At 31.5% G+C, this 24944-nt stretch overlaps 1 protein-coding gene across 1 annotated transcript; it reads left to right on the forward strand.

Annotated features, from left to right (window-relative positions):
- The first annotated feature begins 11707 nt into the window (after nucleotides 1-11707).
- Nucleotides 11708-19384, forward strand: LOC126715841 (homogentisate phytyltransferase 1, chloroplastic). Its single transcript, XM_050416650.1, has 13 exons — nucleotides 11708-11986; nucleotides 12518-12565; nucleotides 14192-14463; nucleotides 14601-14684; nucleotides 14765-14839; nucleotides 15068-15151; nucleotides 15550-15639; nucleotides 15952-16053; nucleotides 16304-16399; nucleotides 16572-16643; nucleotides 16743-16838; nucleotides 17844-17948; nucleotides 19181-19384. Exons 1-13 carry the CDS (start codon nucleotides 11932-11934, stop codon nucleotides 19220-19222), a joined length of 1221 nt encoding a protein of 406 aa, XP_050272607.1. The 5' UTR covers nucleotides 11708-11931; the 3' UTR covers nucleotides 19223-19384.
- The last annotated feature ends 5560 nt before the right edge of the window (nucleotides 19385-24944 follow it).

Here is a 24944-nt window from a genome sequence, read left to right on the forward strand (position 1 = left end):
TATTCCGGTCTCTAAATTCAGGCCAATTCCAGGATATTCCAGATTGTGTTAGATTTTTTTTTAAACATTGAAGCCCAAAATTCATCATTTGACTCATTTTATTCCTATATCATATTTTAAATTTTGTTTTGGTTAATTGAATATAATGAAATATAAAGTTATAAATATATTATGTATATGTGTGTATATATATCCAGTACGTAATCCTGAAATGGTGCACCAAAACACGCCGATACCAAAATATTCTATTTCAATTGTCAATCCAGAACAGTCTCAAGAATGGAATTCAAAACTTTGGCTGTGATTCCAACTAATTCAATGAGTGGAGCTTTTTTGTCTCTAGAGATTTGAAATTCGAGAACCCAGCCTATGCAAAAAAAAAAAAAAAAAACTACTTTGCAATAACATTTGTTTTTCTTTTTGGAGGATCTATTTTTAAACAAAATAATTTAGTAAAAATAAACGTATTCAAGTGCCTTTAGGGATGAAACATGATAGGACAAACCCTTCTTTCACCAATGATATGCCTTAGTTAATTTTTTTTGATAAACTATGCCTTAGATAATTTAATAAATTTAATAGATTATGTTTCTATACAAAAGCAATGACCTGTAAAATATGAGTTTGAATACTAGTTTTTTCTATTAAAAATTAAGTGTGCTTCGTATATAGCAATTTACACTCAAGTTTGGAATCATTTTAAGAGTGTGAACACTTAAAATCTATTAGACTAATTTGCAATTTACACTCTTAAAATTTTGAGTCATTTTGATTTTGTCCTCTAAAAGTTTAAAATTTTGGATTCGCACACTTAACATTACATAGCATTTGGAAAATGGACCTCCTATCCATATCCGTTAATGTGATGGCATAATAACTTGCCATGTGTGTTGGTAACTTAGTTCATCCAATCAAATTATGCCACTCCAATAGAGTATGCCCCTCGAAAAATTGAATGAGGTTGAGCATGAGAAATGAGAATGAGACATTACTAGTTAATTTGGATGAAGCCAAAAAGTTAGGTGAAATTTATAAAGATGGGAATGGTTTTCGTTAAGGAGAAAATAAAAAAGCTAGAAAATGAACTTGATAGCTCGATTATGTTTTCCAATGAAACACTTGATCAAATGTTCAATATCCAGAATTCTAGTTGTGATTAGAGAGGCTGAAGATACATAGGAATAGGATCTTTTTCCCATCTAGTTCAAAGTCACCTGCTGCTACTAAATGATGGACAATCTTTGTTCTCCCATGTCCATGTCCAACAATGGCAAAGGGCCCTATAGATGAAATTCAAGTTACAAAGCTCAAGTCTTGACCTTCTTCTGTATCTAGTTTGTTCCTGTATGTTTCTATTGTGGTGGTATTGGACGTACTCGATCAAATTGCTTTTGATTAAATCTAAAGGACAATAATCATATGTTGTTTATCAAGCTAAGACAACAAAAATTGAGATTTCAAAGTTAGAGGACTATTACCGATCAAAAAATACTAATGTGAATGTGTGATATTTGGAAAACAAATGGTCACAATAAGAAACAAGTAATAAACTTTTCATACTCTCAAAAGAAATTTTAATTCCTTTCATAGACAACACTTTGATAATTCGAATTGTGTCACGATCCAAACCTGTACTTCAGAATTTAGAGCATGACCGGCATGTTAATATCAAGTTCACCTCAATACTTACACAAACCAACTTAAACTAAAGGTGCTTATCAAAAATTTGTTTCTTGTATTCCTTTTTATTTCCTTTCATAAAAGTCATAATTTACAAAATTCGTAAAACTTTGAAGCTTCATTTCATTTCGAACTTTGCAAGATTACAACTTGGTTGAAACTTAAGGTATTCATGTAAATATTACATAGCTAAACTACTATACAACAAAAACTATACATTAACAAATGAGAATCATAGATTCTTTGTCACCTCTAATACTTTCGCTACTTCCAAGAAAGAACCTATGCACTGAAATATAATAGGGTGAGCTGCGAAGCCTAATAAGGTTTTAAGCTCCATGAGCATTTAATAAAGATGCATATAAATCAAATATTTTATGGATACCTGCTTTGATTTTAAAAAAAAAAAAAAAAAAAAAAAAAAAAAAGTCTTCATACTATTCTTAAAATATCTTATGAACTTAACATTGTCTTTAAATAGACTATAAAATACTTTATCATAAACTTTTCATTAGACTTATAACACATTCAACATACTTTTCTTATAATTTCCAAATAACTTATTAGCTCATTTATAATACATATTAGTTAGTCTAATTGTAAGTCTGTCACAATTTTGGAAGGCTTCCAGCACATAGTGCCAGGCATCCAACATTTCCCACAATGCTAGGAAATCCTAGGATCATATCAGAAAGTATCACCCCTTTTGGTGTGATCATATCATTAACTATGAGGGTCGGTTGGCATCCTCCACAAATTGGTCATTCCCAATGAGAACGGGTACAACAGAGTCCTCACCACTTATAATAGCCAATCAAAATCTCCATGAAAATACCAGTACTATGACCCCTACTGACTGAGTTCAGATCATAACAATGGAATAATCGAAAACTATATTTTTTTGATAATTATGTTTTTACACAAATATTTCATAACAGTAGCATATTCATTTCATTCTTAAACATTATGTTTGTGATATAAGTAAAAGCATTAATATGCTAAAATTATCATATATATATATATATATATAAAAGATTGAACAACTCACGAACATATATCTTTACTTTTATATATATATATATATATATATATATAAGATTGAACAACTCACAAGCATATATCTTTACTTAAATCACGCTTATATTTAATATCTCTAATTAAAAGGTTTTAATGCATAATAATTTTCTAAACAATTCTTGTACTTATCAAATACACACGTCACATATTCCTTACCTGAAAATAGAAAACACGAGAGATTTGTATAAGATGAGCTCAAGTGTCCACATTCTCATTCTCGTCACCTAAATGAAAAGACCAAAACTTATTACTAACAACTACTAACAACTCTTCTTAAATATATAAACTTATACATCAAACGCAATAAAATTAATAATGAAATTAGGTTAGGATGTTACAAAATTGTGTGGATGACGATGAAATGAGTGTTCTTTTACGTTGTCCCTGTTTTTTCTTTTAATAAACTTGTCCCACATTTCAAATCTTTCAATCTTTTGAAGACAATTTTTTTTTTCAATATTTTATATTTTGTTTGTTTTATTTTCAGTTTCTTTATTATTTAAAAACCTAAAGACATTGAAAAAGTTTTAAAAAGACAGAATGACTTGTGAGAATGTGAGACTTATCCCATATGAGAGGGATGTTACATGCAACGGTTACGCATATCACTACCTTATATTTAAAAAAGAAGTGGTAAAAATATAAAATGCAAAAAGTTGTTAGAAATTCATCGAGTTTAGTGTGAATGCTTCATGGTTTTATTGTTGACCGTGATGTTGTTTTTATAACATAAATCTAGAAACACAATACATTTCACAAATGTGTTAAGTGACAATTGACAAGTTTTTTTTTTTGGATACATTAACATGTAGTTAATAGTGGATTATAAAATAGTGTAAATGGCAAGCTCATATGAAAATCAATAGAAAAATTGTTGTGAAATTTTTTGAATACAAAGCATTGCTTCTTCTTTTTTCTTCTTTTTTTTTTTTAACTATCAAAGTTATCTAAAGAAAAATGGTAGTATATATGATTCCATATATAAATACAATCATAATAAATGTCCAATGAAAATATAGTTTTTCATACTATCACAATTATAATAATTGTATACTTTTATATTTAGATAAAAAAATTGTATTATGTTAAACTTACTGGTGTTTCCAAGAAACCAAGGGTTCAAATCTCATTTTTCCCATTGTAATTATTGAATCATCAACAATATATATATATATATATATATATATATCATCCAAGTTATCTAAAATAAATAAATAAATTCCAAAAGTGTCTTAAAAAGATAAGACACATGCAGTTACACATATCACTAACTTATACAAATTTCACAACAATAAGTTTAGAGTTACAATAAAATTGACAACAAATTTCAAAACCATTTGAGATGGCAAATTGTTAATGGTAAATAAAAGAGAAATACTATGTTCACAACAAATTTTTAGTGGCATGTTGTTACAAGTTGTGATTGGTGGATAAAACAATAACTCTAGTGGTAGGTTCAAATTAGAATCAATAACAACTTACCACCTATGATTTGTTGTGAAAGTATTGTGAAAATGTTGTGAACGTATCACTTTTCTTATATTTATCATTAACAATTTTTCATCTCAAATGGTTATGAAATTTGTTGTTAATAGTACATGAAAGTTCAAATATGTGTATAAATACCCTTGAACGTTTAGACCCCCAATTTACAAATTAACCAATTCAAGCTTTATGTCAAACAACTAGTGTGCGGAAAATGAACATAAGCTATAATATAGAATTGGAAAAACTATCTAAGCCAAATTAAAATCACAACCCACAACAAATAATAAAATGCAAAGATAAAAGGGAAGGAAGATGCAAACACAAAGACAACACGCGATGTGTTATCGAAAAGGAAACCGAAACCCTCGGCGTAAAACCTCTCCGCCACCCTCCAAGCGGTAAACAATCCACTAGAAAATGTAGTTGGGATACATGGACAACAATAGACCCTCCAAGCCTAATCTACCCAGTGCACCTAAGCCCTCCAAGCTTTTTGCTCCAACGAGGTTGCGTCGAACCTTTTTTCTTTTCTAACTTCCCGGATTCCGCTACTAGACCGTAGCATCAACCAATGTAGATTGGTTCCTTCCTAACTGTTTTCCAGAACACCAAACAGCCCTCTCACAGTGATGAATATGGTGAGAACAAGGTTTTTGTAAAATGCCTCTTAAGGGTTTGACAATGGAGAGGAAGAGAGTTGAGGAATTTGAAGAGACTCTAATGTATAGATTGTAGGTGAATCAATCTTGTTTTACTCTAGGGTTTCTCTCTCAAAATTCTCTCTGGAAGCTCTCTTTCATTTATGGGTATAAGGGGTATTTATACTGGGGTAAGAGGAGAATGTGAAACGTCAGGTTTTTCAAATCAGGGGTGGCTCGCGGTTTAGCCTCGCGACTTGATTGAGTCGCGAGATAACCGTATGGCCAGTTGTCCTATTTTGTCCTGTAGTGCTCCAGCTAGCATGGTTGTTCACATTCTGGCATGCTTGGCACGTGTGCTGCATCTAGCGGCTTGCAACCGCGAGTCACCCGCGAGATCAAGCCGCGAGTCTCTGTTTTCTTGCACACTCTTGAGCAATCAACACTCTATCTCACTCACTACCCTTACAACAAACCCACCTAAATACAGGGTTACTAAATGCTGAAATACAAGCAAATTTGACACGGAATAAAGCCAATAAGTTGGTTAATCAAATTCAACTTTACAGTAAATATAATAAAGTAGTGTCAGTGGTAAGTTTGTGTCAATAGTAAGTCATATAAGAATCAATAATATAACCTACCAACTCAACAATTATGAAATTTATTGTGTCTTTATTATTGCTCTTTTTATAGCTATCATCAACACACACAAAATCTATTATCCTAGTTATCTCAAAAAAAGAAAAAGAAATATTCAATGAAAAATGCTAGAACTACAAATAATTTTGCAACATTTTTTTACAAATTTTTTATATGGTAATGATAAATTAGTCGGTAAAAGAGTGATATTAATAGTGTACTCAAATTAAAATCAGTAAAAATTGGTCGCAACAAAAATTTATAAAAATATTATAAAATAATTTGTAATTACCTTGTTACTCAAATCTAATTGTCTTTTTCACCTAGCCATAAAGAGAAACGAAAAAGAGAGAGAAACATGGCTTTTTCAAGTTTTCTGTTTGGAAAAAGATCTTTTGATTTTGATTTTTTTTTTTTAAAGAGAGTTTCTTTTGAATTTTTTGACGTTTGCTAGATTAATAGTATTTTGAATAGTGACAAAAATAGTACTAGTAACGTAGACGCTGTTCCTACCGCTACTTGCCAAAACCAATCTATTAAATCAACTTTCACAGATACACACACACAGATTAGCAATTTAGCATACTTTTGCCAAAACCATACGCACAAGATTTTTCTATAAATGCTATAAATGGCATCTTTTATTCCAACCAGGTTGTGCTTCGTCCTTTCTCTTTCTTCAATAGCTATAGAAATGGAACCCCCCCCCCCCCCCCCCTCTCTCTTCCTGGGGTGGTTTCTCAAAAAAAAAAAAAAAAAAAAGAAGAAATGGACCCCAAAAAAAAAGTCAGCACCATAATTTATGCGAATTTAGTAATTTTAAAAAAAAAGAAAAAGAAAAAAAAGACTAATGATGCGTCACAACCACAGCATACACTTATCATGATAGTAACATTCACAGCGTACCCTTAGCTTTTTTCACACATGTCTATATTTAGATCAGATGAAAGAAGACTTTTATCTTGTATAAAAAAAATGGTGTGTTACAATATTTTCACAACAGATTTTAGTTTTTTTTAGGAAATAGTAATACTTATTAGAACACACGAACATGAAAATAGTATATAAAATTTTTTAAACAATCTTATAATATATTACATAACCAATTGTAGTAGCAGTCTGAGGTTATAAGTATTGAAACTCTAACACACACAACTAATATGAGATAAATCATAAACATCTCTATTTTTTTCTTTTTTGTTGAGGAAATAATAATACTTATTAGATTGTTAACTCTAACACAACAAATTTTAGTTGATAGACTGTTAATAGTTATGATTTGAGCTCACAAATGATATCATTTTTTTTATCTATTAATAATAATTTTCTAGATAAAATTTGTTGTAAAATTTGTATAAAAATATTGTGAACTTTAATATCTTTCTTTAAGAAAATATTTTATATTTTATCGAATCGGATTTGTTACATTAAATACTCTGGACAAATCGAATTTGAGCTGAGAGATGCATTAAAGAAAAAAAAAAAGCTGAGTTCATTTGACAACTGAAATAAATGTATTCATAAAAAATAAATAAATAAATAAATAAAAACCTGAAATAAATGTGTTCCAACTTCCCAACTTCCAGCAAACACAAATTCAATGCATCTGATAAGTCAACATTGTCGTGGCCCGTGAGAGCGGGGAGCAAAGAGGATTATAGAGAACTAACCTATGTCGATCATTAGTCATTTCTTATTTTTGTTTTGGTTTTTTTGCGGAGTCATATGTCATTTCTAATCAAATTCTTGATTTGAAAGCCTATTTCTGTAACATTAAAAAGAGTGTTATGGGTTTTTATAGCATTAAAATACATTGACATGAATAGCATTTCTTTTTTAAAGATTAGAATTTTAATAATGATTCTCAGCCAACCAATAAAAAAAAGAATTTTAATATATGATATTGGTTCCATAATAATTGATCTTTATAATCAAGTTAAGACATTAATATCTTTTTTAAAAAATTCAAATATTAATAATTGGTTTTTAGTGTAGATGTGGTTTGGATTTCAAACAGCTTATTCCGTTATTTGTTAACAAAAAATTTTACTAATTGAGTTAACTTGAATTTACTTATATAAAAAATATTTAATTGTCTATGACTCCATATTGAGATGTAGTATATTAGGTCCCCTAATTAAATTCAAACATTTGACTAATAAAAAAAAAAAGAAAAAGAAAAATGGTATCTTCTCTAAGAATAATATAATGTAATGCATCTAAGATAGTTTACGTAAGTTTCACCCTATATAACTTGTCATTAACTCGTGCAACATGCCAAAAAGTTTGACAATAAATATTTATAGATGATACATGTTTAATTAATAAATAAAAAATTTCCCATAAAAATAAAAAATTATTTATTTATAACTTTAAAAACCAAATTAAATGATATAACTATAATGATGATTTGAAAAAAAATATGGACTTTCAAAAACTTAGGTGACAATATTAAAAGAAGTCAACAAAAATAAATAAATAAAATTTGGTTTCTTATAATATAATAATAATAACCAAATTAAATGATATAACTATAATGATGATTTGAAAAAAATATGGACTTTCGAAAACTTAGGTGACAATATTAAAAGAAGTCAACAAAAATAAATAAATAAAATTTGGTTCCTTATAATAATAATAATAATTTTTTTTTGAGAGATAATAATAATAATAATAATAAAGAAGAAGAAGAAGAAGAAGAAGAAGAAGAAGAAGAAGAAGAAGTGACATGCATAGCGTGTGGACTGTATGTTTACAAGTCTATAAAGACATATTTGTAAATCTAGTTAGCTCAATTTAGAAGTGTCCACGGGTCGGTCCGGGTTGGGTTTGTGCCCAACCCAAAACCAACCCACTTGCATCGGGTGGAAGGTTGTACAACCCGCCTGCAAACAACCTTGGGTCGAGTTGGATTGGTCTCCGGTGGACAATGGTTAGGTCAGTCGATATCAGATCTAAGTTACAACCACTAAATTTTCGCCAGATTTATGTTACAACCACCAGATTTTTGCCAAATCGAAGCAAAAACCACCCCATCAAGCCTAGATTTTAGTGAAAACTTCCATCTCATTGCTAGATCTAACCAAAAACTACCAAATCTTCACTAGAATATTGTTGGATCTAAACAGATCTAGGTAAATTTAGCCTTCTTTCATGGGTTTTGTCAAACGAATCAGCTTTATCAGGTTTTGGAGAAGAAAACCCGCCATCTGACCCACCTAAGTTGGTTTTTGGTGGTGAAGACCAATTGCCAACAGTCATCAGCGTCGGGTCGCCCGGGGCAATTTGGGTGGGTGGGTCAGTTTTCGAGTTCCGGTGGACACCCCTAACTCAATTAGTAAAGTTTATTATTGCAAAAAAAGAGATTTGAGGTTCGAACATATGTATTTTTGTTGATTTCGCCACTAGAATCAAGATTATGGAAATTCGGATGAAGATCTTCCATCTCTCTCTTTTTTCTTTTTCTTTTTTTAATTTTTTATTATGGTGATCCTCCATATTTTCTTATAAAATATGTACTTACGGATGTATATCATTCTCAAAAATGATATCAATTTTTTTTTTCCTGTACATGAAACTACTTATCTCTTTCTTTTGGGGAAAAAAAAAATTGTATATGAGGCAAACAAGCTAAAAAAGGGGGGAAAAAAAACTTTGTTAAACCAAGTAATTAGCCAATAGCTTTTTATTAAATACAATTATATGTTAACCAATTTTAGCAAATAAACAAATAAGTTTTGAGCAAAAAGCACTATCTAAATGGACACAACAAATAGGCTTCAATTTAAAAAAAAAAATCATTATTATTGTTATTATTATTATTATTTTTACATCCGTTTTTTCTTTAAATTATTTTTATAGATTTTATTATTATTTAAAAATATTGTTTTTAGAGTTAGTATTTTGTGTAATGGTTGTGTACGAATTGAACATTCATGTCCAACTCTATATACTTCTCAAAAAAAGAAAAAAGAAAAAAAAAGTCCAACTCTATATGATGATAGTGGTGCCGTGTAGAGTAGAACCCCAACAAAAAATTATTTGTCTTGTACGAGGACAAACAATTTATTTGGTTTGGTTGGAGTTGTGCCTTTCATGATTTGAGGTTTACTGGTGTAATGGTCCACAGACTCCAGATTCTGCTGATTTTTCAGCTTCTGTTCAAACTTTCAACCTTCAATTTATTTGGTTTGGTTGGAGTTGTAACGTGCCTCTCATGATTTGAGGTTTATTTGAGGTTTACTGGGGTAGCGGTCCACAGACTCAGATTCTGCTAATTTTTCAGCATCTGTCAGATTCTGCTATTTATTTAGGCTCCAAGATATTTTTTTAGGACGTTTATTAAGAAGTATAATAAATTATATCATTTAATAAAAGGATAAATTTATATATTGACAACAATAATAATATACAAGTAAATACATAAAGTTTATAATTGTCATTTTTATATTTTGAAATCGTTGCATAATTGTCTCATTATCAATATTACATCTCTTTTAATTTATACAATCAAACAATCATTTATCCATTAAATATAGACTAAATTATAAAGCAAAATTTAATTTTATTAACATAAAAAAACTGACGGTATTCCCAATTTTTTTTTAAGGATAGGTAAATAATTTTTTTTAATTATTATATATATATATATATATATTTTAAGGTCAGGTGGTCCTGGGACCGCCCTGGCCTTAAGGTGGTGCCGGTCCTTTATTTATTTTTTTGGCTTCTGTCCTTTTCCTATGCAAAGACTGACAAGTTTTTTTTGTTCACCTGGAATTATACATTTCTACCTAAAAAAGAGAAAAAATAAAAAGAAAAAAAGAGGGCCGCACATCTTAAATTTGTCAATCTGGAATGAAAGTTGTAAAATCCAAATTTAGGGGCAAAATCTAAATTCTAATATGTTAGAGTGTAAAATCCAAACATCTCAAAACTTTAAGGGATAAACTCTAAATTCTGAAATGTTATGGTGTAAAATTCAAATACTCCCAAACTTTAGAGGTGTAGTTTGTAATTTAACTTACTTTTTATATATAAGAGCAATTTGAATAATTTACATGAGTCTATTACTCACATTATATATTTTTTGATAAATACAATAGAATTTGAATACTTCAATTGATTTATTAACCCAAATCCCTTATAAAAGATATCACATCTTTAGTATATAGCAATCACATTAATTAATGTTAGCAAACAATAAGATTTGAATAGCTTAATATATTTTTTTCCAAACAAAAAATCTAGGATATCAAAATAAGAAATTTATCAATTATGCTAAATTGCAACCACATAATTGATAAAATTTTTATTACATACCAATCACATTAATGTTAATTAATAATTATATAAGAAAATTAGTTTATTGGTATAAAATTTAGGAAAATGTTAACAAGTACCGTGTGGTGCTTGTTAAGTTTTTTCTAATATGGGTTCTATATGATAAAAAAAATGAGATAAATAAAAGAAAAAGATATAAAAGTACTTATAAATCTAAAAAAATGAATAAAACTACAAAAGAAAAACAAAAAAGTTGTCAGAAAAAAAAGTCAAATAAGTTGTTATTAACGGCACCTTGCAGTGCTAGTTAACACAATCTTAAAATTTATGGTCCCCTTGATATTACCTTCTTTTCACCAAAGCTAACTGAAATAGAGAATTTTATTATACACTCTCTACTTTACATTATGTGTGCCTTTGGCATCAGATTAAAAAGCCAATTTTTTTTTACTATTTAGGTTATTTTTACTATTATTCATAACTTTCGTGATACTTTTTGATATTATTTATGAGTTCTACTGTACTATTTTAGCTTTATCTACAATACTTTTAGCAAAAAATTTTTAATTTTAACTAAATAAACTGTTTCCAAATGGACCCGATATATATATATACTTTTTTTTCAAAATTTTTTTTTAAAGAGAGTTTTAACTTATGACGTCTACTCCTGATAATAGTTCTTTATCATCAGACTAAGACACTAATCAATTTTTGGTGTAAATAAGGATTGAATTTCAAATCTCTTATACAATCATAAGAGACTTTATCCATTAAGTTAACGGAACCACTTTCAAAATTTATTTTTAAAACACGATTTTAGTTATATTTTGAAACCATGATTTCAGTTAAAATCGAAACATGATTTCCCATTTTTAACATAATTTCAGTTCACCTTTCGAACATGTGAGTGAGTGTGTCACCAAAATTGTCCCTTGCCATTAGAACGCACTAAGAACTCGTTCTTTAATTCTTTACACCAAAAGGGTTGCCTAAGTTGACTATAACTTTCCCATCAATTTGTCATTAAGCTCTGAGAGAGAGAGAGAGAGAGAGAGAGAGAGAGAGGTCTGAACTGTGAAGGCTTCAGTGTTTGCTTGTCAGTTTCTTGGTTGAAGAAAGGAGCATGGATTCTATGATTGTTGGGTCCTTCCCCAGACCATCTTCACTTGTTACCAGTGGTATGTTGTACTATCATGTACTCATTTCATTTCAGTTCAGTTCTTATAGAGTTTATATTAATTTTTGGGGTCTTTGGGTGTCTGGGTTTTAATTCAGATTGCTTAATCTGTATTGCTGCATGCAGTTTTCTCTTGCATCTTCAGCTCTGACACATTTTGGTTCTGTTTTGCTGAAAAAATGTACTTTGAAATTGTGCTCTGTTCATTATATCTGGGTTTTTTTTTTTTTAACCTTTCATAAAGAAGCTTTTTTTTTTTTTTTGGGGGGGGGGGGGTTGTTCTGAGTCTCCTGGCTGAAAAAAATTTTATTTTCTATTATTTTGCTGAGTGAGGAGTTGTATCTGTCAACATTTGTGTGTGTGTGTGTGTGTTTGAGATATAATATATAGTTTCTTTTTTGAATTGGTTGTGTTCTTGTGGTGTATTTGACTCAACTGAATTGACTCTCTACCTGTTCCATTTCTAGAATTTAGGATTTTCTGTGTTTATTTATATATTTTTGTATAATTAATGTATTATAATAATTGGTAGGTGGAAATGACTGGAAGAGTGACAGAGTCAAGAAGGTTTGCTTTCCAAGTATGATCACCAATCTCTAGAATTTTATTTTGTATACCTTTTGTATGGTTTGATTCTTTGATCCTTTCCAATTCAAAATTTCACCTTTTGTTTTGCTTTTTTATAGTTTTCTCCCCTGTTAGAAAAGGGGAGACATAACTTTGATACCATGTTAGAATTGATGTTGGGAACTTGGGATTATATGAGAGAGAGAGAGAGTGGAAGCAGAATTAACATGGTCAAGTGTGACGGGCTACGTCCATAGGAGAAAGCTTTGAGGGTCTACTTCTTTACTATTAAGCTCTGTATGTTACAATGGATCCAATATGGGGTATATATATTAGTAGCTAACCATAGGATTACTTGAAGTTATTAAGAGTAAGAATACTTTCCTTGGAACTTCAAGTAGGTCCTAATACAATGAAGCTAGACTAACAAAGCCAGGGGATATTTGTTTTTGATCATATGTTAATTTTTCTAGCAGCTTTCATTTTTTTTGCCTTCCTTTTGTCTTTGTAGCACTTTCAATTTAAACATATGCATATATCATTTTATTTTCTTTGTGCACTACCATGCCATCTTAGCCAGCTTTATTTTTATTTTACCCTTTTTGAGACTATCTTTTACTCAAGTCATGAAAGCATTTATTTCTAATCTTGTCCAAGGTGGCCACTTATGCATCTACAACAACAACCAAGCCTTAGTCCCAAAATTTGGGGGTTGGCTATGGATTCTCAATAGATTAATCAGGGCCAGCCACATGTATTCTAATCTGTCATTGTATTCTACTCGAATTTCATACTTTTTGTTACCTCTTTAATTGAAATTTTGTTTCTTATTACTTCAATCAATCTTATTTAAGTTTTCCTGTAGCTTTTTTTGTTCCCTTGACTTGAATTAACTCACTTTTCCTCATTGGTGCATTCATTGCTCTTCTCTCCATGTGATCAAACCATCTCAAGTGATGTGGTCACTTATGCATCTGATTATCTTAATTTTTTCATTTTAGCTATGCTTCATCTTATCAGCATATTTCATTCAATACAATTATTCTTGGCAGGCTTACTGGTGGTGGTGGTGTTGTTCTAAAACTGTCCTTATATGATAGTAATTTTTGGATCTGATAATGATTACAATGCACTTCCCCACTTCATCCATTATGCTACTAGTCTATGAGCAGTTTATTCTATAATATTTCTTTCTTATTAATGACTAATCAAAGTTACCATATGATAACTTTTAGGCACACCTTTGTCATTGTTGACTAAAGCTTTACCCAATTGTAACTTGTGATAAAGGGGCATTGAAGATTTCAATTTAATTTGTTCTGCTGCAGCAACTCATGTTTCTAAACTTTTATTATCAAGACCTTTTCACCTACACCCCAATTTTTTAAGAAATTACTTTAAACTAAAAGGGTTGGTCATTTATTTATTTATGTGATTTGTCTATAGCAATAAGGAATCTGTTGATAGAAAAGTTAAATGGTGGGAAGTTCAGGAGATTGGACATGCATGTGGCAGTGTGCTCTTGTAGAATCTCTTTTTGCTTCTTTATTTTATACTTAATCTATAATTTATCTTTTTTAGTCTCTGTCAGGAAGTCATTACCATTCCAGTTCTGTAATTGTTGATTCTTATGTAACAGTCAAACTTTCAAGATTTGGAGCATGGAACAGCCTGGATAGATGCTTGCTGGTCAGGTCTCCGCATCATCTTTTGAAGCCTCCTATCAAAGGCTTTGAGGAAAGAACTACCTTCTACAAGAGACATAATAGAAAGTTCCTAGTGAATGCAGCCTCTGGACAGTCTCTTGAATCTGAGCCTGGAGCCTATAAACCAAAAAGCGTCTGGGACTCTTTCAAAAATGCCTCAGATGCTTTCTACAGATTTTCACGGCCACATACAGTTATAGGCACAGTTAAGTTTAAAGTTGATGGTATAAATTGCAACAAATTGTGCTTGCAATTGTTTAGTGAATCAATTTCATTTGATTTTTTTCCTTCATTTTTCTTTTCCATTTATGGCAAGACCTCACCTTACTTTTTGGTAGGCAGGTATTAAGCATAGTCTCAGTGTCTCTCCTTGCAGTCGAGAAGCTGTCAGATATATCTCCATTGTTTTTCACTGGGGTGTTGGAGGTGATGCCTCAAGAATCTTTTTCAACTTGAACAGTCCATTGAAAATGTTTATAATCTTTTTAACTTTGCCTTGCTTTCAGGCTGTGGTTGCTGCACTCTTTATGAATATTTACATTGTTGGTCTGAATCAGTTGTCTGACATTGATATAGACAAGGTAAGCTTTGTGAATGAATCTTACTGGCAGAGCATTGCAATGAATATAGTAATAAATAAATAAAACAAAATTATGCTGTCTAAGGACATAGAAAGGTATTATTGTCTCAGTCTAAAACTGCTCGGCAGGGTCTGATCATATGGTGTAACTAGGATGGAGTTCTCTCCTATCCTCACTTTATATTTGTGGATTTCAAATTGTAATTTTATACGGCATGTTTCATTGCAGGTTAACAAACCATATCTTCCATTAGCATCAGGAGAATATTCAGTTGGAACTGGTGTCATGATTGTGACGTCTTTCTCCATTCTGGTATTAATAATTTGAATCAGTCCTCTTAGCTGTTTAAGATGCAATAATATACTTGAATTTATACTTAATTTAGTGAGATATAGCTTTGATTTTGTGTGTTTTGCATGCAGAAGATGAAATTGGACTTGATTAATCAACATTTATTTATTTTAGATAGATTAGTCAACATTTATTTAGTTAAACTAATTGCTAGTGCATCATTTGAATAAGACAGCAAGCTATTAGATATAATATTTCAAGGAAATAGGTTCAATAATAAATATATTTTTAAATCTAATACTCCATTTGCTAGAATACTCATATGCTTTTTCATTTTTTTGATAAGTAAAACTCTATGCTTTTTCTGATAATTCAATTATTCATTGACTGAATGTATTGACTCCTTTCTTTTTCAACAGAGTTTTTGGCTTGGATGGATTGTTGGTTCATGGCCATTGTTTTGGGCTCTTTTCATCAGTTTTTTACTTGGAACTGCCTATTCAATCAATGTGAGTTGGTTTTTCTCACAAATAAGTCATTGGGAACCCACATAGGCTCATGTAGCTGTATAATTAAGTATGTATTACTCATATTGTTGTTAAGTTATAGTAGTAGTTGTATTTGGAAAGTTAAGATGATAGTTTGATATGATGGTATATTAAATAAAATTTGATTCTGAGATGATGATATTTGAATTTCTTTCTATATTAGCCCCATTTTTTCAGTTGTTGCATATTGGAAAAATTGATATAGATGGTAATATATTAGACAACGTTCCTTTTCTGACCTGATGTTCTTGTGGAAATCTTCGATCACTGTAGGTGCCACTATTGAGATGGAAGAGATTTGCAGTGGTTGCTGCAATGTGCATCCTAGCTGTGCGGGCGGTGATTGTTCAACTTGCATTCTTTCTGCACATTCAGGTGAATTATTATTCTTTCAATTCTGTGTATCTTTCCGCTGTTTCAATTCAGGATATATGTGGTTCATTACTCAAAACAATAATATCAGAGCGTAATGAACTTTAACTCTCTGACATGGGTGTCAGGGCCAAAAAATGGTGTCCGACATGCATGTGTCAACTTATAAAAAAATTGGTAAAACTGGATCATCTTCTGTACATTGTCTGATGTGCTTCTGTGTTTGAGTACTAATGCATGTCACCATTTCCAGACCCATGTGTACAAAAGACCTGTTGTCTTTTCTAGGCCGCTGATTTTTGCAACCGCATTCATGAGCTTTTTTTCAGTTGTGATCGCATTATTTAAGGTAAACTCTATAGCTTGCCATTTTAAGAATGGTGGACTAGTGGAATATAGTTCATTCTTGTGAGTTTGTGATTTTTTTTTTTTTTTTTGGTGGGATACGATATATGCAGTTCTTGTAAAATTGAAGAATTATATTCAGTTTTAACTTTTAACCTATGCTGGATTTTGTGTAGGACATACCTGATATTGATGGAGATAAGATATATGGCATCCGCTCCTTTTCAGTACGTTTGGGTCAAGAGCGGGTTAGTTTTTGACATCAAAATGTTCCAAGTTCAGAATCATGTACAGGATTATAAGTGCTAATTTATATGGTTTGGTTGTGCCTACTTTACCTTGGCCAGGTATTTTGGATTTGTATTTCACTACTTGAAATGGCTTATACTGTTGCCCTTTTAGTGGGAGTAGCATCTTCCAGCCTCTGGAGTAAACTCCTCACGGTAATTTTTTCATTTTCTATATCTCTTTTTTTTTGGGTGGGGTGTTTAAGTTTCTTGATGTACAGAATACATAATGGGCATGCACAATCTTCATTCCTCTAGAGTCTATTGCATGACTCAAATTCTCTTTTATCTTTTCTTTTAAAAGATAAAAAGGATGCAAGCTTTAAGAAAATATGGCTAAACTGCAGTAGCTCATGTAAATACAATGTAACTGAAAAGATTAATGGTGATAAGTATGCTGCATGATTATTATTTTTTTTTGTTGGCTTGCGTAGTATGTTTTCATTATGTAAACTATCTATCTTTTTTGGTTGTATTTCTTCTTAAGCCATTGTAAATATACAACCACTTAATTGCCCTGTTTGGTTACTAGTCCAAAGAGCTCAGTTTGTATGATACTAGGTTACACACTTACACATTAAAACAAGTACCTGCTAGGCAGCTACTATACCATGAATTTTTTTATTTAATTTTTAATTTTTAATATATATATAAATATATATATTAGGGAGTACTGTCCTCCTTTGAAGCTCTGACTGGATATCATTGGAAAATGACACTTCAAAGCATTCAGAAAAACTATTTACTCCAGTTTGGATGGGTATTAACTTCACTATTAGACAGTAGAATGGCTTTCTCAATTTTTTTGCCCTTGGTTTTACATGGAGAGTGAGTAACAATATGTTGTGTGTGTATTCAAATGAGATTTACTTTTGTTATGATTTGCTTTGTTGATAAATTTTAGGAAGTTGAAGGGTTTTTTTTTTTTTTTTGGGGGGACAAGTATTTATTTAGAAATAAAACTATCCAAAGGCAAATCGAGCTTATGATTTAGTGATATTCAAGTGATAGATTGGTTTGTTATGTTTTTAAGTGATATTCATTTCTGGTGGTTTCTATCATTACTTGGATTGATTCACTTTTGTTTTTTCGATCCTTAATTGATTGAACCATATGCTAAGATCCAAAATGTTGGTATTTTCTCTCTTTTCATTGATTTAGGTTGTGGGACATACAATATTGGCTTCAGTACTCTGGAATCGTGCCAAATCTGTTGATCTGAAAAGCAAAGATGCAATCACTTCTTTTTACATGTTTATTTGGAAGGTAACTCAGGCTTTTATTTTATCAAAGATTCAGACACTTCTATTTGTTCTTGTGGAGAAGGCCCTTTGTATGCTTGACTACAGAAATAGAATAATCCTAATTTTATGTACGTTTGCTATACACTAAGAAATTTTGTCAAACATAATTTTGGGGTACTAGCATTTTCTCTCAAGACCTCATTTTTCAATCATGAATTCAACAGGCATAGGGCTGGCAAAAGGTGAAAATTATTGAAACCTGGTCGCTACTTGCTATATCCATAAGACTAAATGCTACCCAAACTTTATAGTGATTAACTGAACCTAATTTACAAAATTTTGATATTTTATTTTTACATATCATTGTAAGACATTTTGCTTGAAGTAAATCTGATGTTGACTATTGGTGCACTTGGTCCATTATTGAGTGGGCATGTGTCCATCCAAATTTGACTTTGCTCAGACCTGCTGGAACTTGGACACATTGCCAACTTTATACAGTCGACAGTTTTGGTTTCATGTGTTTAGTTATCTGTTGGAAATTGTTCCAAGTTTCTATTTGGACTTGATTATGTGTTTGACTTTCCTTGGTGCGGAAGAAATGTTGACTTGGTTACTTTTTTGGGGTTGTTTCTTTGTGTGGAAGGAAAGTCTATTTCTTGTCAAAGAACTAATTGGAATTTCTTATCCAACGAGGAATAGAATTTGTCAACATAGTAAACGATTTAATGGCCATGGGCCTAGGGTCCTTGTATATCAGAAGAAGAGAAAACTCTTAAGAGGAGGTCTCTTAGGAGAAGAGAAGACTCTTACAAGAGAAGTTTCTCTTGATAGAGGAGAAAATTCTAGAAGAAGAGTAATTTGATAATTCTTTTGAGGTTGAAAGAATAACCATGAGTGATCTATGAAACAGAGCTTGAGTGTAATCAATTTGATCCCTCTCTGTGGAGATAGATTGCATGTCAAACCACGTAAATTCCTGTGTTCTTTGTGTGTATACTTGCTGTTTTATTTTTGTCTTTACTGTTATTTGTTCAAATCCTTTAGTGCTATTCAACAAGATGTGGTATTAGAGCTTCCATTATCACACGTGGTATCACAGCCTATGGGGATAGTGCCATAGTGGTACAAGAGCTTCCGACATTGCACAACATAATCACTTAGAATTTACCTTAGAAATGATTCAATTTCTCTTTGTTACATATTCAAACTTTACATTTTGATACTTGTCTGATAGCTATTTTCTACTTGCAGCTCTTCTATGTTGAGTACTTACTGATACCGCTTGTGAGGTGAGGATGTGGAACAGAGTTGAGAAAGGTTTAATTGAAGTGATTTGTGCTTTCAAACTTTTATTGCGGATGTATATTCCTTGGACTCAAATCTGTTTTAGTGGATATCATGTTCAAGAATTTGTCAAATGCATTTGTAAAAAAAGTTCATTACCATTCTGTGATCGCATTATCTGTTCATTTTGTTAAACTGGTGTGGTAGTTTGAGGCTACCCTTAACAGGCTGCCCTTAACAAAATGCAAGCAAGCATTGTACATAACTTTTGCCGCATCAGGGTAACTTCCATGGTGGCAACAGTTAGGTGGGGATCCCACTATATTACAAGATTATTTCGTTTTAGAAAAATTCATCTAGAATAGCTAAATTTTAAAAAGGGTTGGCCTTAAATTCTATGAAAATCTAGACAACATTTATTTTCACTATGAGTGATACAGAATCTTTCTGATATGGGGCAATGCTTAGACACCTAGTTTACTTGATACGGTGAACTGATTGTCTCCTGTTCCAAAATACTTCTCTTTGCAGTCAAGAAAGATAGAAGCCGAGACCTCTTACTTAGGAGGCTTTTATTTTATGAATAACCATAATAAAGGTTTTTTAGTTTATAGAATTTTGCAGGAGAGAATCACAAGAAATTTTCAGATAAAGCTAGGCATGAAAGTGTTTTAATTAATAACTTTATGCCTTGTGTAAGGCCTCAGTTCCCTGCATGGTCTATCAAAGCAAAAAGTTCCCTTCATGTTCTCAATCCCCGCAAAAAATTGGTGGCTTAGAGATGGGGGGTATTTTAGAGGATATTCTGTATAGTTCTTCTTCTTCCCTTTTTTTTTTTTTTTTTTTTTTTTTTTGGACAACAGAAAATCTCTGTATAGTTCCTTCTGTCCATTAGTTGGTACTTGCCTTTGATTTAGTCTCTTTCCCAGCTTGAGAGAAATTTATTTTTTATTTTTTTTTTAAAGCATTATTTATCCCAAGAAAGGTAGATCTTTAGAGTGTCCCAACTGGCAACCAATCCTGTTGGAGACAAGCTGAAAGGGTAGAAGGAAATACAGGGGATCCAAGCTTCTTTTGAATAGAGAAGGTGCATGTCCATGACTGGGTTGTTTCAACCGAGCTTTTTCTTCCTTTTTAATTTTTTTGTGGATATTCACAAATTTAACAAGAAACTTTCACTAGTAGATATTGCCACAGATTTTCAAGAAATAAATTCCATTAATTGTATGTGCATGCATGCAAGCCAAATACATATTATACATGGATTGATAGGCATCATCACACCTAGAAGCAATCCCATTATCTATTATTGATCTAGAAGCTCCAGGAAAGTCTCCTTAACATACCATCCATTCTCTAACTTCAAACTATTTGGATGGTTGAAATGATAGCCTCCCCTTAATAAAATGTGAATGTCTTTGTATTTAATAAATCAATTTTTTTTTTTTCAAAAAGGAAAAATTAGAAATGGGGATCATGAGAATGGCACATATAAACTAAACAAACAAAAATATATATTTCAGCTTTCAGGATGTTTCCTATTGGATATTACATAGCATCTTCTAGTTTTTCCAACTCTTCCTTCATAGCATCTTCAAGCTTTGAGATTTCACTTTGTTAGTATCTTAGAATTAACAAACAGGTGGCAGAGTTGGCCAATAGAGAGGCTGAGGTGAAGGATATTCATCAGTCTACAAATGTTTGGGTTTGAAAGGTGGATGGATGTCCCGGCAGAGCCTTGTTTCCTAGCAATCCTTGCCCCTAAGTTCTTTATGAAGATTAGCTTGGATAACAGGCAGAGCACTTTGAATCTTGTACTCTTTTCTTGTGCTGTTTTGGTTCCTTCGTTTCAATGTACGAAAAAAGAATCGCAAGACAGCTTTTTATGTTGGTGTTTTAAAAGTAGTGGAAATCGTGTTCTGTAGTATCATTTGAGCCATTCATTATAAAATGAAGAGTCAAGATTAAAAGAAATTCATGTGATAGAGTACCTTAAGAACTTTAGAGAATCTTAATCTTTGTTAGTCACCATTAGGTTAATCTATGTCGGTGTGTCGTATTTTCCTCTTTTCAAAAGCGTGAAAAGTGGGGCATGATTAAACATTAAAGTAAAAAATAACATAGAAAGTGAATCATGGTTAAATACTATAAGGTCCCTCTTTTCAAAAGCGTGAAAAGTGGGGCATGGTTAAACATTAAAGTAAAAAATAACATAAAAAATGAATCATGGTTAAATACTATAAGGTCAAGAGTGAACGTAGAAAGCCGAAAGAATTTTCAGCAAAAGTTACTGCATGCATTATTGATCATATATTTCTTCCATAACAATCATGCAGTCCAGTTCGCACTATAATTTGAAGAAAGCAAAGCAATATCAAACAAAACTTCAAGGTAGGAGTTATGTCCTCCTGTACTCTTTCCAATGAACGTGGAAAGTGGGATAGGCTTGAAGACCAATGCAGCAGGTGGCCTATTGGTTAGGGCTTTGGCTAACAAGACCTTGCTTACTAAATGTCCTGGATTTAAGTCACCCCTTTCCTGCTAATGAGCACGTTGGTGTCAAGCTCCCTTTCGGCTGCCTTGGACATGCACGAATTGCCCCATTCTCAACGCATTTTCTTTTTACCCAAAAAAAAAATAAAATCTTCGTTTAAGATACTGAGCAAATAACCACTTAACTTTAAATTATTTATGTTGCAACTTTTTTATCATAAAATGTATAAATAATAAAATTCAGAAATAATTATATGATAAAATTAAAGAAATGATATTGTTTTCTTTAAAGCTTTAGACGCACAAATGGTTACTATATGGTTTAAAATTGCAATAATTTAATAATTTTATGTGCCTATCAAAAACTGATATAAATTTTACTTGAGTCTTATTGAATTATTAAAATTTTTTATTGAAAATTATAAGTGGAATTTTGACTATGAAAAAAAAAAAAATACAATACAACTTATTCAAATATTATAAAATCTAGCAAATAAATACAATATAATATTTATAAATATACTATATTTTTATGGGTTTTCACAAGTGGTATTTTATTATACAAATTCGCCTTTAAGTAATATATATAAAGATTATAATGAATGTGTCGTTCTTGTCCATATGCTCGTATAAATCTACATATGTTTGTGAGAAAATGCATGACTAATAGTTATAAATTTCGCCGTTGTGAACTTAAGTCCTGGCTTCTCTACTTGTTCTGGGGAACGTGTCTCATATATGGACAGAAAATGAAATAGTTTGATGATACTCCTTTTATCTGAACCTAATTAATTAATTATTTATTTATTTTTTCATTTTTTCATATCATTGTAAGACATTTTGCTTAAAGTAAATCTGATATGGACTATTAGTGCACGTGGTCCATTATTGAGTGGGTGTGTGTCCATCCAAATTTGACCTTGCTCTTGCTCAGACCTGCTAGAACTAGGACACATCGCCAACTTTACCTGGTCGACAATCTTGCTAGGATGCATGGACACGAAGACGGGTACGGGTACAATATGGCGACTCGAGTAATTTTTGATAAATTATAACATGATATGGTAGATAGGATATTGTTATGACACAGATATAATACATGTACAACATCCCAAATGAAGTATCTATACTTTCTAGTAGTCTTGATTACATGTATTTAGTTATCTGTTGGAAATTGTTTCAAGTTTCTATTTGGATTTGATTGCCTATTTGGCTTTCCTTGGTGTGGAAGAAATGTTGACTTGGTTACTCTTTTTTTTGGGGGGGGGGGGGGGGGGGGGGGGGGGAGGGGGGGTTCTTTGTGTGGAATGAAAGTCTATTTCTTGTTAAAGAACTAATTGGAGTTTCTTATCCAACAAGGAATTGGATTTGTCAACACAATAAAGGGTTTAATGGCCATGGGCCCATGGTCTTCGTATATGGGAAGAAGAGAAAACTCTTAAGAAGAGGTCTCTTAGGAAAAGAGAAGACTCTTACAAGAGGAGTTTCTCTTGATAAAGAGAAAATTCTAGAAGAAGAGTAATTTGATAATTCTTTTGAGGTTGAAAGGATAACCATGAGTGACCTATGAAACAGAGCTTTAGTGTAATCAATTTGATCTTTCTTCGTGGAGATAGATTGTTTGTCAAACCATGTAAATTCCTGTGTTCTTTGTGTGTATGGTTGTTGATTTATTTTTGTCTTTTTACTGTTATTTGTTCAAATCTTTTAGTGCTATTCAACAAAAAGTAGTATTAGTGGTACAAGAGCTTCCAACATTGTACAACATTATCACTAAAGGATTTACCTTAGAGTGATTCAATTTCTCTTTGTTACATATTCAAACTTTACATTTTGACTACTTGTCTGATATCTATTTTCTTCTTGCAGCTCTTCTATGTTGAGTACTTACCGATAGCGCTTGTGGGGCGAGGATGCGGAACAGAGTCGAGAAAGGGTTAATTGAAATAATTTGTGCTTTCAAACTTTTATGGTTATATATTCCTAAGACTCAAATCTGTTTTAGTGGATTAAAAAGGGTTGGCCTTAAAATTCTATGAAAATCTAGACAACATTTATTTTCACTATGCGTGATATAGAATCTTTCTGACATGGGTCAATGCATAGAAACACAACAAAATTTTCTGAGTAAAAGGTGTTTTAATTATTAACATTACGCTTTGTATAAGGCCTCAGATCCCTTCATGTTCTCATTTCTCAATACCACCCAAAAATTGGTGGATTATGGGTGATGGAGACTGAGTTATATAACTCAGTTTCCACCCAATCCAAACAACCTCTTAGAGATTGGGGGTATTTTTAGAGGATATTCTGTATAGTCCCCTTTGTCCATTAGTTGGCGCAGACAAGCCTTTGATTTAGTGTCTCCCAATTTGAGAGATTTTTTATTTATTTTTTTTAAAGCATTATTTGTTCCACTCCCAAGAAAGGTCTTAATAAAGCTAATGATATTTTGGGAAGAATAATAATTCTTCTGAATAAACCAAATCTGGAGACCTCACATTTTCTATAGATGTCATCAAATTCCTAATAAAATCAAACGTACATAGTTACATTCCTAGAATTTGGATAATTTATGTTTTGTTTGTTTTAATTGAAAACCTTATGTAAAAATAGTTTTCCTCATTTTCTTATCTTTTGAGTATCCAAATTCATCTTGATGATCAAACTTAAGTATCAAAATAAAAACAACTCCAAACTCTAAGTCAAAAGTAATTTAGTCAATTGTAAGTGGTTGATGTAATGGTTCCCAAGACTTTATAAGATACACTATATCTTTGGTTCAAAACTCTTAACCATCATCTTGGGGTAACCCCAAGGGATTTTCATTCCCAATTCGCTTATGGACCAAAACTATTTCCACTTCCAATTTTACAATTTGTTGACTTGTGTGATTGTGAGTAACCAAAGTAAAGTAGTAGGTCACACAAGACAGAAAATGATAAATTGTTGACAACTCACGGTCGCACAAGTCAACAAATTGTGAAATTGAGTGTGTAATTGGTTGTATCTCTAGAATTATTCATTCAAGAGAGATTACACAACCAAAAAATAATCACATGCTAGAAGAACTCCTTAGAAAAAAAAAGAAAAAGAAAAAAAAAAAGTGTTACGTAGTTCAAAATTAAATTAGAAAAAAGAAAAACCATAGTATGATGACTGGCAAGTGGCAACCATTGATTCCATGGATGTGTAAATTCAACTGCTTCTCATTTCTCAACCGACACAACCAACTTCT

Source organism: Quercus robur, chromosome 2 (genome assembly GCF_932294415.1).
Source record: "Quercus robur chromosome 2, dhQueRobu3.1, whole genome shotgun sequence".
Classification (NCBI taxonomy): domain Eukaryota; kingdom Viridiplantae; phylum Streptophyta; class Magnoliopsida; order Fagales; family Fagaceae; genus Quercus; species Quercus robur.

What these genes read in the sequence shown, in the direction of transcription:
- LOC126715841 (XM_050416650.1), top strand. Translation starts at nt 11,932, where the DNA reads ATGGATTCTATGATTGTTGGGTCCTTCCCCAGACCATCTTCACTTGTT. An exon ending in TTGTGATCGCATTATTTAAG is followed by an intron (nt 16,400 to 16,571) that starts GTAAACTCTATA and finishes GATTTTGTGTAG; the next exon opens with GACATACCTGATATTGATGG. An exon ending in TCTGGAGTAAACTCCTCACG is followed by an intron (nt 16,839 to 17,843) that starts GTAATTTTTTCA and finishes TCATTGATTTAG; the next exon opens with GTTGTGGGACATACAATATT.